Below are 15,965 nucleotides of genomic sequence, written 5' to 3' on the forward strand. Positions count from 1 at the left end.
AGGGAGAAGAGCCTGGGGCTGTGAGAGAGGCAAGAAGCATGGGGCAGGGGGCGGGGAGGGGAGCTTTTTGGCAGAGGCGCGGGAGAAGAGAGGAAGAGCCCACGGGGTCCTTTCTGACCTCACTGCCAGCTTGGTCCCGCCATCCCCTTGCCCCTCTGTGCGCCCTCTTCTCCAGCCCCCAGATATGTCTTGCCGCTGCTCAGACGTTCGAAGTTGTTTAACATCTTCTTCGTCTTGGTCCACCGTCTTTCAGCTGGGGGCCTCCCTCTTCTGCCCCAAGCCCCCCACATTCTCGCAGAGTCAGTTCAAACATCCATACGGCGCAGCCTTTGAGATCACCTCCGCCACGCTCTCAAGCTGCCTGCTCCTACCTCCAAGTTGGCATACGTGACCATCTACCATCGTTCTCTGTTCTGGGGTCCCCCCATCACTGTGGACTCAGAAGCTCTGGGTCTCTGAGTCTAGCACAACCCAGACCCAGCGTCGGCGTCAAAACTCCCAGGCACCAAAGATGGTGCTGGAGGAGTGAGAGAGATCAGGTGTTTCGGGGAGACAGAGGAGGAAGGAGGTGGAATTGGGGGGTGGGAAGGGGCTGCAGAGGAGGCAGAGGGGGTGGGAGGAGAGGAGAGGGCATAGGAGCAGGGGTGTGGGGTGCAGGGTCGGAAGAGTAGCCCTGGTCATCAGACCACGGTGCTGAGGGTAGAGGAGTCCTCAGAGTGCACAGGCGGCACGGGGGCCCGCTTGAGGGGACGTCGGGTCCCATCCCGGTTCTCCCACACGTACTGGGCCAGATAAGCCACCACCAGCACCAGCCAGCCCCCCATGGTGACCAGCAGGGCCACGTCGGTGCTGTGCCGGGCCCCGCCCCGCCCCGTCCCACACAGCTCTTCCTCCTCGACCAGCGGCAGGAACTGTTGCCCCACGAGGTCTGATCGGGCTCCCGGGCCACAGACGATGCCCGTCTCAGTGCCTGGTGCCAACCTCACCCGCCGAAGCACCTCCTGCAGGGCACAGTCGCAGCGCCACGGGTTGGCAGACAGGTTCACTTGGATCTGCAGCTCCGCAAAGGCCTCCACGGGCACCGAGGCCAGCTGGTTGACAGAGAGGTCGAGGTGGCGCAGCGTGCCCGCCAGGCCCTGGAAAGCGGCCCCTGAGACGTGGGCAAGGACATTATGGGATAGATCCAGCTCCTCCAGGACAGGCAGGTGCTGGAAGGCCCCAGCCGGCACGGACGCCAGCCGGTTGGCGTCCAGGTAGAGCTTGCGGGTGTCGTTAGGGATGCCGGTGGGCACAGCCCTCAGGCCTGCCTGGCTGCAGCGGAATGTCCGCTCCCCAGCTTCTTCTGCCACGTAGCAGCCCTGGGGAGACAGCCGGGGGCTGGGCACAGTCCCCCCTGTTCCTATCACCAGCAGCAGGGACAGGAGGTGACCAGCTGGTGGGAGCATGGCCGCAGATTGGCATAGTCCTGGAGTGGAGTAGGATCTGGGGAAGAAAAAGCCCCGTAAATGAAGAATGAGTCCAGAGAATTCCATTCCCACGGCCAGCATTCTCTTCCTGAAGTCCCCCTGTGGATTCCTTTTGGGCCGGGGCCTCTCCTTTGGGAGCTCTCTCAGGCCTGCGTGGCTTTTTTGCTTCTTTGGGGTCCAAGACTCCTTATTGGGCCCTTTGGGTAGAGAGTCCCCTGGGCCTGAGACTCTTCTAGGGTCTCTTTGATTCTGGAAGGCTAATCTATGAAGTCTCTTGGTCCAAAGCCCTACTGGTCATTCTGGGTCTGGGGGCTTCTCAGTGTCTGCTTCTGCTCATGTATTGATTTCCTTCATTGGAATACAGGCTTTTCCTGCCAGCCTACCTGGATGGCTGCCAGGTGGGCCAGGTAGGCCCCAGAGAGCCCGATCAGCAACAGGGCTTTGCAGCGTCCAGCAGGCTAGGTGATTCAGGCCCCAGCTTCTGTACCCATTCACCCTTTCTCCTGGAACGTCCGCCCCTCTGCCCGTCCCGGCTTTGTCCTCTCCGCCCCACTCTTCCCCCCTGTCCTCTCCTTCCTCCTCCCAGCCTCTCACCCCTGTTGGTGGGAGAGCCTTCTCCTGTGCTGCCGTCTCCCCGGAAGTAGCCTCCCTGCTGCTCGGCTCTGGAGACCCGCTTCCTCCTCCAGAAGCCTTGCTCGCTCGCTTGTAGCTGCTGGAAGTTGGGGGCTGGGGCCCAAGAGTGTTGGGTTTCCTGGCATATGACTCCAGGCCCCAGGTGTCAGATACCTGAGCCATGGCCTGGCCAGGCGATGCCAAGAGAGGGCAGATCCCGGACCCTGATGAGCTCTGCCTTGGGAAGACTGGGCCCCAATTCCATTCCCTGCCTCAGACTCCCCTTCCAAGGCCTTGACATGCTATCCTCCATCCTTCCTTTCCTAGCCGGGGCTGAAACTCTGCCTCTTAGAACCTCTGCCCTCTGCCCAGAGCCTGGCTGAGCAGAGGGAACCCTGCTTGGCAGGCTTGGGGGGCAGAACTGGGGTGGGCCCCCTCTCACATCCACTGTCTCCTGAACTCATCTCCCTTCAGCTCCATACCTCCCTTCTGCCCTCCTACAGTGCACCGTCTCCCATGGTGAACAAACTTTCCTCAGCCTTTTCCTTGGAAAACTTGTCTCTCTCTCTGCAGAGGACCTCATCTCCTGGCTCCTCGCAGGGTACCCGACCTCCTTGCCTGGCAGGGGGCACTGCATTAGTTCTCTGCACTGTTGGTAGATGGCCCCTCAAGGAGTTGGAAGGGGTTCTTCAAGGTTTCTGAAGTCCAATACGGTCATCTACAAGTTTTCACGCTGATTTTCTGTTCTGGATTGGAGCTGAATGAGATTCTCTTAGTTTGCTGGGGCCTTGAGCTCCCAAGTTGGTACTGTTAACTCTCCTTCAGGCCCGGGAGTCAAGGAGGGCTTGTACGACTTATTCCCCAGGGTCTTTTGATCCCTACCATCATGTGCAGCCATGCCACCCCATCACACCACCCTTTTTTAATGTAAAGGAAGGGAACAGAAAACTGGGTGTCACAGAGATTTGCACAAAGGAGCCTGAGGTCATACGCTATGGAGACCTTTCTGAGAAGGAAAACCTTGCTGGATTTTGTAAGAGACTATGGGTGACCAGAATCGGACAACAGAAGTGAGGCCCAGTGCAAAATGAAAATGTGGGGCTCCTTTGTTCAAAACTGTTAAGAATTTCAAGACGGCAACAACAGCACATCGTAAAACCAGGTGCAGGGCCCTTCTGAATGCAGGGCATGAGGCCCTGTGGGACTGCACAGGTCGCAGGCCACTGAAGCTGGCCCTGTAGGTGACCTTTGGACGAGCAATTTCAGACGCGTGATGGAAGCCAGAATCAGAGGGTAGGATACTGGATGATGTTATCTGTGGGCATGTATTTACCACTGACTCATTCTGGTGACATCAACAGGGTCATTTCTCAGACTCCCGTTTGTCCAAGGAATGAGATAAGACACACTTTTTACACCTGGACAGGAGAAGTGAACATTTTGTCTGTGGTTGCTTGTTAGTTAGGCCAGGCACTCTGCCACTGAATACTTGGGAGTCCATTTTGGGATTGGGCCTGAAAGCAGAAGAGGAAGCATGTGGAAGCCTACCCCTCCCACTGCTCTCACGTCACACTGGGCAGGGGCTTTAACTAAGGCACGAGAGGTGAGTTATCTCCTTCTCCGACTAGGCCAGCTACCAGGAAAGAGTGGGACTGGGGTTTCCAGCACAGCAGCTGCTGGAGAAGTAGGAAGTCTGCTCACCTAGGAGGGTCCAGCTGGCTCATGGACGTGGTGCATTGAGGGTGGTTAAGTGCAGTGCTCAGTAGAGAAGGGAGAACAGAGAGGAGGGAGGAACCACACTCAGGACGGTGCACAGTGCAGACTGGGGGTTGACAAGATTGGAGCAGAAGTTCTTCCCTGCTATTCATTCATTCATCCATTCGTTCAGTGAGGGTTTCCTGTGAGCCCCATGTTATAAGTAGTACTGTGCTCAAGATTCAGCCCCTGTTCTGAGGGTCTCAGATGGCTGTGGTTAACCCAGTGGTTCACCCAGTCTGCACATTAGAATCACTTGGGGGAGTTTCTAAAATTAGTTATGCTTGGGTTTACCTGTACCAATTTTGTTAAAATCTCTGTGCGTGGGGTCTAGGCCCTGGTGCATTTTAAAAAGCTCCCCAGCTATTTCTAACGTGCAGCCTGAGTTAAGAACTGCCGGTCTAGACAAGTACTGGTGGCGGGGACGCTAACAGCATCTGCCTGGCCCCCTCCGTCACGTCCAAGGCTGAGGAGGCCAAGAAGCTGGCAGGCCGTGCAGCGGTGGAGAACCACGTGAGGAATAACCAAGTGCTGGGAATTGGGAATGGTTCTACAGTTGTCCACGCAGTGCAGCAAATAGCTGAAAGGGTGAAACAAGAGAATCTGAACCCCGTCTGTATTCCCACTTCCTTCCAGGCCCGTCAGCTCATCCTGCAGTATGGCTGAACTCTCGGTGACCTGGACCGACACCCAGAGACTGACCTCACCATCGATGGTGCTGATGAGGTAGATGTTGATCTCAATCTCATCAAGGGCAGTAGAGGCTTCCTGACTCAGGAGAAAATCGTGGCTGGCAATGCCAGTTGCTTCATCGTGATCACCGATTTCAGGAAAGGTTCAAAGAACCTCAGGGAATCAGTGGCACAAGGGGAACCCCCATCAAGGTCATCCCGATGGCCTATGTCCCAGTGAGCCGAGCTGTGACCCAGAAGTTTGGGGGCGTGATTGAACTTCGAATGGCCATCAACAAGGCAAATCCCTTGGTGATGGGTAACAGTGAGTCCCCTACATATGAACGAGTTCCGTTCTGAGAACGCATTCATATGTCCAAGTTGTTCATAAGTCCAACAAAGTTAGCCTAGGTACCAATGAACACAATCGGCTCTATAGTACTGTACTGTAATAGGTTTATAATACTTTCATACAAATAATACATAAAAAACAAACACAAAAATTAAAGAAAACATTTTTAATCTTACAGTACAATACCTTGAAAAGTACAGTAGTGCAGTACAACAGCTGGCATACAGGGGCTGCATCGAGTGAACAGGCAAGAAGAGTTGCTGACTGGAGGAGGGAGAGGAGGTGGGAGATGGTAGAGCTGAAGGATCGTCAGCAATAGGAGGCGGAGGGCGAGCTGCAATTCCACTCACGCCTGACATGGATGGCACAGGTTCTGATTCCTTGCTGGATTCAATTCTATCTACCCTCTTGAAAAAATGATCCATGATGTCTGGGTAGTAGCTCTTTTTTTCTCATCATAGATGACATGGTAGTACTGGATTGCATCCTGAACGGCAGCTGCAACCTTCGTGAACCTTTCTACGTTCGGGTCCTGTGCTTCGATAACTAACAGTACCTCCTCAGATAAAGAAAATCCCCTTGCCATTTCTTGCATCCCGACTCTCTTCGGTTCTTTAGTTACTTCTTCCTCTTGTCTCTCTTTGTCCTTTCTCTGGGCCTCCAATTCCACCAGGTCTTCATTAGTAAGCTCCTCATGTTGCATAGCAACAGCACTGTACAGTAAAGTACACAAAAGCACAACAACTTGCAGAGGATGCGCGCATGTGACAAGGTACGCCAGACACATGAACTAACTTGCGTGATTGGACATGTGAACGCACGTTCGCATCTTTGAAAGTTCGCAACTTGAAGGTTCATACGTAGGGGACTTACTGTAATGGGAATTTTATCCTGGACTGGAAGTTTGACGGGGTCCACAAATGGAGTGAAGGGAACACAGCTATCAAAGTGATCCCAGGTGCGGTGGACACGGGCCTGTTCATCAGCATGGCGGAGAGAGTCTACTCTGGGATGCAGGACGGCTCGGTGAACATGAGGGAGAAGCCTTTCTAAAGCGGCCCTGCAGGAGCGGAGTGTGTTCCCCTCACGTCCCCATCCCACCGCCGAGGCGGACATGCCTCTCCAGGAGCCTTTGCCTTAAAGTATCTGTGCCATGTAGACAGCTTGGCAGGGTGGGGGGGGGGGTTGAAGGTTAAATCCTGTCCTCTGACTTATTGTTATTAAATGTCTTTTTAAAAAAGAGAAATACAAACAAACATATATATTTTTGCTGTTAAAAATACTCAGTTTTTTTAAATAAAGTAGAACTTGATTTCATGTTGTATATGAACCATTTACCAAAAGAAAGGAGGACTGTCTTTTAAACTTTTAACTTGAGGCTGCTGGTTAAGCTTCTGAATATTGGGTTTGCTGAGAGACGTAAATCAAACTTTTCTTTAAACTGGTGAAATGAAGGGCGCAGCCAGCAGTGATTCCCTGATGCCTTACTGGAAACACTGGATTTGTTTACTTTTCTGCCACAGTTTTGTTTTCAGTTTTTGTTGCGATTATGCACAACATGTTTAAAGATGTGAACTCCAAAAGTCTGGTGAGTGTAGTGGCGTGGCACTCGTGACGCAGAGTGTGTAAACTATCGAGGGAAAGTGTGGGAGCTCTTTTGCTGAGATGAGGGGGTTCGTTCAGACCCCTCTTGTTGGAAGCCATTGGCCAGAAATACTTACCACTGCTGCCAACCTACTGCTGTGAGCAGCCTTTCAAAGACTGCGTTTTTAATATGTTTTTCGTTCCCTTATTACTCAGCCATAGAAAGGAACGAAGTTGGGTCATTTGTAGCGATGTGGATGAATCTAGAGTCTGTCATACAGAGTGCAGTAAGTCAGAAAGAGAAAAACAAATATCGTCTATTAACGCATAGATGTGGAACCTAGAAAAATGGTACCGATGAACATATTTGCGGGGCAGGAAAAGAGATGCAGATGTAGAGAACGGACTTGTGGACACAGGGGGTGATGGTGAGGGTGGGATGAATTGAAGGAGTAGCATTGACATATATACACTACCATGTGTAAAAAAGATAGCTAGTGGGAAACTGCTGTATAGCACAGGGAGATCAGCTCGATGTTCTGTGATGACCTAGAGGGGTGGGATGGGAGGAGGGAGGTCCAAGAGGGAGGGGATATATATATACATATAGCTGATTCACTTTGTTCCACAGCAGAAACCAACACAACATTGTAAAGCAATTATACTCCAATAAAAAAATAAAATAAAATATTTTTTTGTTCCTTTATTGTTAGTTGCATGGCATCAGAAGGTGTTACCTCTTTATGTTGTTTGAGGGCTGAAATAAAACAGTGTGGGGCCATTTTGAAAGAATAAAAAAAAAAGAACTGCCGGTCTAGAGGGAGACGTGGACGTGTGGACACACGTCCGCACAGTGCCTTTAATGTGATGTCTGCCAGAACCAATGTGTGAAGCCCAGAGCTGTGAAGCCCAGAGAGAGGTTAAGTCACTGTGGCAGACTCTGCTAGTGTTGTTGGGGGACGGGGGGGCGACATTTTAACCTCTACCCAGTTAGGGCTTTTCAGGTGGGCTTGGGAATTAAAGTACCATAAAACAGATGAACAGTAGAAAAGCGTACACATTTCTATGTCTTGGAGGGGGAGGGATAAATTGGGGATTTGGGATTAACAGATACGCACTACTATATACAAAAAAGATAAACAACAAGGTCCTACTGTAAAGTCCTACTGTGTGTGTAACTGATTCACTTTGCTGTGCACCTGAAACACTGTAAATCAACTTGACTTCAATGGGGCTTCCCTGGCGGTCCAGTGGTTAGGACTCTGCGTTTCCACTGCAGGGGGCCGCGGGTTCCATCCCTGGTCGGGGAACTAAGATGCTGCAAGGTGTGTGGTGCGGCCAAAAAAAAAAAAAAAAAATCAACTATACTTCAATTAAAAATTTTTTTAAAAAATTTATATTAATGACACGGGAGCCCTCATAAGGAAATGGAGACCTAGGGAAGTGGCAAAACATTAATACTTTTATACTAGGTTGAATAAAGAGCAGTGATTGTAGCGAAGTGACTAAAATATACGGGGAGCTTAAAGGAAGGGAAAAACTATTTTAACAAGGCCTGTTTGTACAGAATTCTCTTGGCTTTGATTCTCCATTGAAGAACGTTTCTTTTCTCCCCATACAGGGAGGGCATCTTTCACATGGGAGTTTGGTCTCCTGTTTTCTGAAAGAAAAGGGGAGATTAGAATGCTCTTCTTGCATCTGCTCAAAATAATCCTTAAGCCCAAGTGGCATATTTTGAGGTGGTGTATTTTTTTTTTATAAATTTATTTTATTTTTGGCTGTGTTGGGTCTTCGTTGCTGCGCGTGGGCTTTTCTCTAGTTACGGCGAGCGGGGGCTACTCTTTGTTGCTGCGCGTGGGCTTCTCACTGCAGTGGCTTCTCTTGTTGTGGAGCACGGGCTCTAGGTACATGGGCTTGCAGTAGTTGTAGCGCACGGGTTTAGTTGCTCCACGGGGTATGGGATCTTCCCCGACCAGGGCTCGAACCCGTGTCCCCTGCATTGGCAGGCGGCTTCTTAACCACTGCACAGCCAGGGAAGCCCCTGGGGTGGTGTCTTCTGCCACCCTTCAGTATCCATTCCTAAGCTCCTTCCTTGATAACACACAGTGTTTTGGGAGTAGCGATGTGCTCCGACCCTCATGACAGAGCTGACTGGTCCTCTCAGTTTGTCAGAAATCTCGTCCACTTTCCCAGACACCTTGGCAGCTGGGCGTGGTCCACTGTGATCAATGACGTCTAAACAGAAGTCTGCTAAAGGGGTTTCTAGGACAGTCTTTGATTTGCTCATAAAAGAGGGTGGTTTGGGCCCTCCCCTTCTCTGTACAGCTTTCTTTAGGCTTTGAACATGAAGGGTCAACCACAGTCTTTTGTGACCTCGAGGCAGCAAAGCCAAAAGGAAAGGTGAAGCGTATCACTGAGACATCGGCCTGGATATTGCTGAGCCGCTCAACCGACACAGGCAGCTGCCCACCTCTGGACTCACTATGTGAGAAAAATAATCTCCTGCTTCTTTCAGTGCTTCTCAACTTGGCCGCACATTCGAATGTGGGAGGTTTTGAAAATTACGGATGCCTGGGTCCACCTCAGAGATTCTGATTAAATTGATCTGGCATGTGTACAGTGATGGGACTTTTTAAAGATCCTTAAGAGATTCTGATGGCAACCTAGGGTCACAAAAATTCCTTTGCTTGGGTTTTCTGTTGCTTTTAACTGAGAGCATTCCTACCTGATACACTAACTTTTCCAGGATGTTAGGGAAGGCTTTACCAAGGAGTAGCATTTGAGCTGGGTCTTTAAGGCTCGGTTCATCAGGTGAAGCAGCAGAGTATGTGCAGGGTCAAGGGAGCACAAGAAGGCTTGGCTTCTCCTAGACAGTAGAGCAGAAGGGGTGGTGTCAAAGGCTGCAGTTAAAGTGGAAAGGGACCAGATCCCTGTGGTCTTATACACCATGTAAGATTTAGGACTTGGTTCTATGGCTGATGGATTGACGGTTATTTTTTTTTAATAAATTTATTTATTTATTTTTGACTGCATTGGGTCTTTGTTGCTGCGTGCAGGCTTCTCACTGCAGTGGCTTCTCCCGTTGCGGAGCATGGGTTCTGCGCCACCAGGGAAGCCCGATTGAAGGGTTTTAAAATTACCTTTGATATTTGGATCACGTTGCTGGCTCTGTGAGGGATGTATTGGTGGAAGAGGGACCAGTTACTGCAACAGTCCAGGTGGGAGGTGATGAGGGCATATGCAGGTGACTGATCCCCCAGGGGTCAGTCCAGGTGGGAGGTGATGAGACCAGTTACTGCAACAGTCCAGGTGGGAGGTGATGAGGGCCTGGGTGGACGCCAGAGCATGGGACTGAAGGAGCTATGCCTGGAGGAGCCCAAGATCATCAGACATTTGTGTCACTGGGCACATCCCTTCCCAATCCCCTTGGGCCTTCGGTTCTCTGGACCTCATGGCCTCTGAGATCCCTGCCAGCCTGATGTTCAATGTGTCTATGATGGTGGGACAGGGAAGAGGTTGAGGCACGTCAGGGCCTGGCTCCCAAGTTCAGGGTCCCAGAAAGTAGGTCCTTCAGGCCCCCACCCTGGGCCGACTGAGTCACAACTCCTTCCTCCAAGGGGAGTAACTCCATGCCCCAAAGATGTGACCTTGGAAGGAAGTTCAGCAGGCTTCTAGGACCCTATCTGCCTGATGTTGGAAGCTCCCAGATCCAGCATGGGTAGAAGGGGGTCAAAAGGAAAGCAGGAGGGCTGGCTACTTTATCCATCATGTCAGCCAGGGACCCATCTAACGCCAGTCTCCTAGGCAGTGTGGGCTGGAGGGGCAGCAAAGGCCTCTGCCATTCCTGTTCCTCGCGGAAACTGACAAGGGTGTATACATCTCCTGCTCCCATCCTCCGATGTACTCTCTCATTTGTTCAACGCACACCTCCTGGGCTCCTTAGGCCTTGGGGATGCAGAGAGAAGTAGAACAGCCCCCAGACAATGGTGAAGATGGATGTGAGCACAAACACAGCCCCCTGATAGCCTAGGGTGGGCTCTAGTTGAGGTGTTTGCAGGCGTCGGAGGAGCCTAGAGGAGAAGCAGTGGATTCTGTTTGGACAGTTGGGGAAGGCTTCACAGAGAAGGTGACAGGTGAGGGGTGGCCTTGCGGGACAAGTAGGAGTCTACCAGATGGACGAAGGCATTGTAGGCTGAGACACGAGCAAGAAAGAGTAAGGTGTGTTCTGAGAATGGTTAGGGGCTTGGTGTGACTGTAGTTTGGGATGTATGGGTCTATTACCTCCCTCAGCTAATGTTCACTGAGGACTCAGTATATGCAGGAAGTGCAAATATGAGTAAGAAATATGAAGCAGGCAGCCTCCAGGGGAAGCGGATGTGTAAAAGGTAACTTAAATACAGCACCCTCAGTATAGGAGAGAAGTCTTTTTTTTTTTTTTAATATTATTTATTTATTTACTTATTTTTTTTTATTTTTGACTGTGTTGGGTCTTCCATTCTGCGTGAGGGCTTTCTCTAGTTGGGGCGAGCGGGGGCCACTCTTTATCGCGGTGTGCGGGCCTCTCACTATCGCGGCCTCTCTTGTTGCGGAGCCCAGGCTCCAGACGCACAGGCTCACTAGTTGTGGCTCACGGGCCCAGTTGCTCCGTGGCATGTGGGATCCTCCCAGACCAGGGCTCGAACCCGTGTCCCCTGCATTAGCAGGCAGACTCTCAACCACTGCGCCACCAGGGAAGCCCGGGAGAGAAGTCTTTACGGGGCACCTGTGGAAACATGAGGGACTCATGGTTGGAGGAGTGTGTTTGTGTCCAGGATTGACTTTTGGGAGAAATGCCACTCCTAGTTGTGTGACCCTCGGCAAAATATTTAAACTCACTGTACGGCAGTTTCCTCATTTGTAAAGTGGAGATAATAAAAATACTTACTTTGCAGGGCCGTTTTAAAGATTAAGAGAGCTTATGTACGTAAAAGCCTTTGCCCAGTGCCTGGAACACAGCAAACGCTCATAATGTTGGCTGTGATTGTCACTGAAGGAGGAGCTGTGTTAGGAAGAGGAGGAAGCTGATCTGGGGCAGTGACCGCCCAGAATTTCTAAAGAGGTGAGGCCTGCTAAGGGTAGTAATGCGACTGGAAGGATGTGAGGGGAGCTTTTCCTGAAGCTACTGTTTTTATATCCATTGCCCTTTTGATCTGTAATATTTACAGTTTTCTAAACTGTTTTTATTTCATGAGAGAAAATCTCAATTGTCTGTATCAGAGAATATGCAGATTGAGGGGTTCCTAAAGAACAGGCTGCTCTTGGTTCCCAGAGGGAGGTTCTGGTTCTCTGGCCTTGGCTCTGGCCCTGGAGGCCCTGGCAGGCTTGACTCTTTCCCTCTGCAGCCCAAAATAGCTAACCACAGGGCTGGGCGAGGGGAGGAGAGCGGAGTGCCCACTGGCGATGCTGCCCGTCCCGGCACCTCCTCCTGTTTCTCATCAGCTTGGTAGCTCTCAGTGCTCTGTCTGCTCAGAATCACTGCCCCCTCCCTTCCGCTGCCACTACACGCCCATGGTACCCCCACCCAAATAAAAACAACTGCCAACGAAATAAACAGCTCCTTGCTTCGTCGCACTTGCTCTGGGTGTGACCTCAAAACCTCCCCTTTGGGAAGGGGGGAGGTGAGGTGGGGGGAGCCGGAGGGTAGCAAGAGTGAATTGGAGCGGAGTAGGAGGTGGTAAGAATGGAGGGGTGCCATTCATTCCCCCAGGGGTCAGAAGAAGGGGCTCTGTTTCTTGATGCCCCACCTCCTCACCTCCCACCACTACCATCACCCCAGGAATGTACTCCCAGCTTATTACCCTGCCCGTGTTTGCTATCTTGGCCCACACAGTGTATCTATGGCAAGCAGAGGCCACACCACCCTGCCAGGTGGAAATACCCCAAGGCTGGGAACACGTCTACTTGAGCAGACTAAGGAGCTCCCAGAGGGCTGGGAGAGCCTGCAAAGGTGACTCACTCTGTTTTAAAAACACAAACAGTTTTCATAAAAAATTTAAAACGAATAATCTCACATTACACAAAGTTTGAAACTAGAGAATGAAAAAGATCACCCCCAAACCCTCCATCCTAACACAAGATCTGTTTTTATTTTATTGAATTTCCACAGCCTAGTAAAGTAGATGCTCAAATATCACTCAAATGTGGAACGGATTAACAAAAGTTGATACATATATAGAGTACTCACTGTGTGCCAGGAATTGTTCTAAATGCTTCACACTTAATGACCCATTTAATCTTCACAACAACATGAGGTGGGTATCACCATGATCATCAACATCCTTCATTTTTAGGAACGGCAGCACAGAGAGGTTCGGTGACTTGCCTAAGGTCACACAGCTGGTAACTACAGGAGATGGGAGTTGAACCCTGGCAGTCTGGGGCCAGGATCTTACCAGTGTTACTCTATTTTGTCTCATCAGAATCGTTAATGCATATGCAGGTTTATAAAAACTTATTATGGACAATTTCAAACAGAATCTCATGTTCCCCTCCCCCAGTTTCAATAATTATCACCTCATGGCCCAACTTGTTTCTTTTAATCCCTTCCCCCATTCCCAGCCCCGATGATTTTGAAGCAAATCCAGTCATCATATCATTTCATCCACACATATTTTAGTATTTATCTCCAAAAGATAAGGAGGTTATTTATTTATTTATTATTATTTTTTAATGTATTTATTTTATTTTTGACTGCATTGGGTCTTTGCTGCTGTGCGCAGGCTCTCTCCAGTTGTGGCAAGCGGGCGCCGCTCTTCGTTGTGGTGCGCAGGCTGCTCATCGTGGTGGCTTCCCTTGTTGCGGAGCACGGGCTCTAAGCACAGGGGCTTCAGTAGTGTGGCACGCGGGCTCAGTAGCTGTGGCTCGCGGACTCAGTAGTTGTGGCTCACGGGCTTAGTTGCTCCGCGGCATGTGGGATCTTCCCGGACCAGGGCTCAAACCCATGTCCCGTGCACTGGCAGGCGGACTCTTAACCACTACACCACCAGGGAAGCCCGAGGTTTTTTATTGAAAAAATTACCACAGCACCATATCATGCCTTAAAATGTATATTTCATTAAGATCATCAATTTGAATAGTTAGTGTTCAAATTTCCTCAATAATTTAATAAAATATATATATTTTTAAAAGTTGGTTTGCTTGAATGAGGACCCAGATAAGGTTTTTGGTTGACAGATTGCTTAATTTCTTTTAAGTGTAAGTCTCTCCCTTTCCTTTTTTTCTTCCAATTTATTTGTTAATAAGGGAATTGTGTTTGTTTTGCTGACTGCACCCCTGGAGAATGCTCAGGCTATATACATATATATTTTTTTGGCCGTCCTGTGGGGCAGGGCTTGTGGGATCTTAGTTCCCTGACCAGGGATTGAACCCGGGCCCATGGCAGTGACAGCCCCAAGTCCTAAACACTGGGCCGCCAGGGAACTCCCAGCTCATGCTATTTTGTATCCTGATCTTTTCATCTAACTTAGCAAACATTTTCCTATACTGCTTATTATATGGCTTCCTACTATGTCACCGAATGGATATAGTACGATTATTTTTTTCTTGGGCATTTGGGTTGCTTTCAGTTTTCCATTGTTATAACTAACGTTGGAATAAAGATCTTCGCACATAGTGCATGGTACGTACTTCCTTAGAATATGCTACCAGAAATGGAATCATGGCTCTGAGGCCTGAACAATCGTTCAGCCTCTTGGCACAGATCACCAAGTGTCTGTCCAAGGGGTTATGCATGCCCAGCACCACACAAGAGTGCTGTCACTCATTCTAAGTACTTAGGCCTATTCAAGGCTGAAGGATGTTTGGTGAAGACGTGATAATTATGAAGGCAGAGAGCTAGAGGAGAAAGATGATGACCGGGACTCAGGCTAAATTAAGCAGAAAGTGATCCACAATTTACCACAAACCTAGAGTGAGTCAGTACTCTGTTCATTCCTGTTGTGAAAGATAAAAAACAACAAACCCTTGATAACAGGAGCTATTAATAGGGCATGGCATGTCCAATAATCTTTCTGTTAAGACTATGCATTAGTCAGACCCTTATTTGAGACATGGATCCAGTCTGGGTCACTGAACTTCACAGAGAGTGAGGAAACTGGCAAAGATCAGAGAGCTTGATCAACTTCGGGGAAGACGGAAGAATCCCAGAGAAAAGTCGAAGGAGACAAGTAGGCTCACTTTGGGAAAAATAAGAGACTTTTTTTTTTTTTTGCTGTACGCGGGCCTCACTATTGTGGCCTCTGCCGTTGCAGAGCACAGGCTCCAGACGCGCAGGCTCAGCGGCCATGGCTCACGGGCCCAGCCGCTCCATGGCATGTGGGATCTTCCCGGACCGGGGCACGAACCCGTGTCCCCTGCATCGGCAGGCAAACTCTCAACCACTGCACCACCAGGGAAGCCCAAGAGATTTTTTTTTTTGCCTCAATACTGGGGAGGCTTCTAAGGAAAGGACAATACTCAGTTTTTGCTTATTTCTTCACAAGGCTGACTGTAAGGAAAGGGGCCTCTCCCTACCAGTAGGAACTTCTGTAAGACACAGCAAAAATTTTTCAGACTCTGGGGTGACCATTTAGGTCTTGGGCTGAGTGCTCTTGGGCTACTGTCCCTGGAAATATTCGAGAAGCTGCCTGTCCTGCTCTGAGTGTTTCAGATATCCACCTGCTTGGTGGCCACTAGGTGCCTCTGGGGGCCCCACTCCTGCTTTGTGACAGCTGTTCCCTGGAAGCCCCCTTGGGGAGGGGTGGGTGAGGTCACAAGAGGAGTGCTCCCCAGGTTCGCTGGGCCAGTATTCTCCTTTTTGTCCCCTCACCTTCAGTGTGTGTTTACAGCCAGTCAGATTGGCGTGTCATGACATCACCTGACCCTGCTATTCCAGCCCTGTTGTGCATAGAGTGGACTTAGAACCTGGGTCGGGGGATTGGAAACTCCTCAAACAAGGCACTCTTGGTGACATGGAGAGTGGGAGTGACCCAGGAGACCTCAAGAGTCGTTTAGTTCAACCTCCTAGAGCAACAGCTTCCTACCACGCAACAGCTGCTATACATACATTCTTCTGAATTCCCACAACCTCGGAGGTAGGTTTTCACAGGCATGGAATTGGAGATTAAGACAAGTTATTTGCCCAGGGTGACACTGCTGGTGAAGCAGTGCCTGCTAAGTCTACCTGACAGGAAAATCTGGGCCCTTGCCTTTAGAGAATGCAGAGGTGAAAAGTGCAGATCCGAGAGCCTCCCACCCAAAGCCAAACATCTGACCAGGGGCTGGGACTCAGGGTCTTGGCTATTCATCAGGTCGTCTTCCCAAGTCCTCTTCCAACTTCTAATGTGGGGAGGCCGAGGATGGGACCTGGCCCAGGCCAGCCTGGGTCAGGTGTAACTGAGGAGCAGACAGGCTGTGGACTGCGTTCTCTGCCCTGCAGACTCTCATCCTAAGCAACGTTGTGAAAAGCCCGCTTCCAGGAGCGCCCAGCACCGGCTGAGCCAGTCGATT

General features: G+C 50.2%; 1 protein-coding gene and 1 pseudogene across 1 annotated transcript; one reads left to right on the top strand and one right to left on the bottom strand.

Moving 5' to 3' along the window:
- Nucleotides 1–680: 680 nt before the first annotated feature.
- Nucleotides 681–1,547, bottom strand: LRRC3C (leucine rich repeat containing 3C). Its single transcript, XM_030839806.2, has one exon. It carries the CDS (start codon nucleotides 1,545–1,547, stop codon nucleotides 681–683), a length of 867 nt encoding a protein of 288 aa, XP_030695666.2.
- A 1,574-nt stretch (nucleotides 1,548–3,121) lies between these two features.
- LOC115843625 (ribose-5-phosphate isomerase-like) lies at nucleotides 3,122–5,909 on the top strand (annotated as a pseudogene).
- Nucleotides 5,910–15,965: the final 10,056 nt, after the last annotated feature.

Source organism: Globicephala melas, chromosome 20 (assembly GCF_963455315.2).
Source record: "Globicephala melas chromosome 20, mGloMel1.2, whole genome shotgun sequence".
Taxonomy (NCBI): Eukaryota; Metazoa; Chordata; class Mammalia; order Artiodactyla; family Delphinidae; genus Globicephala; species Globicephala melas.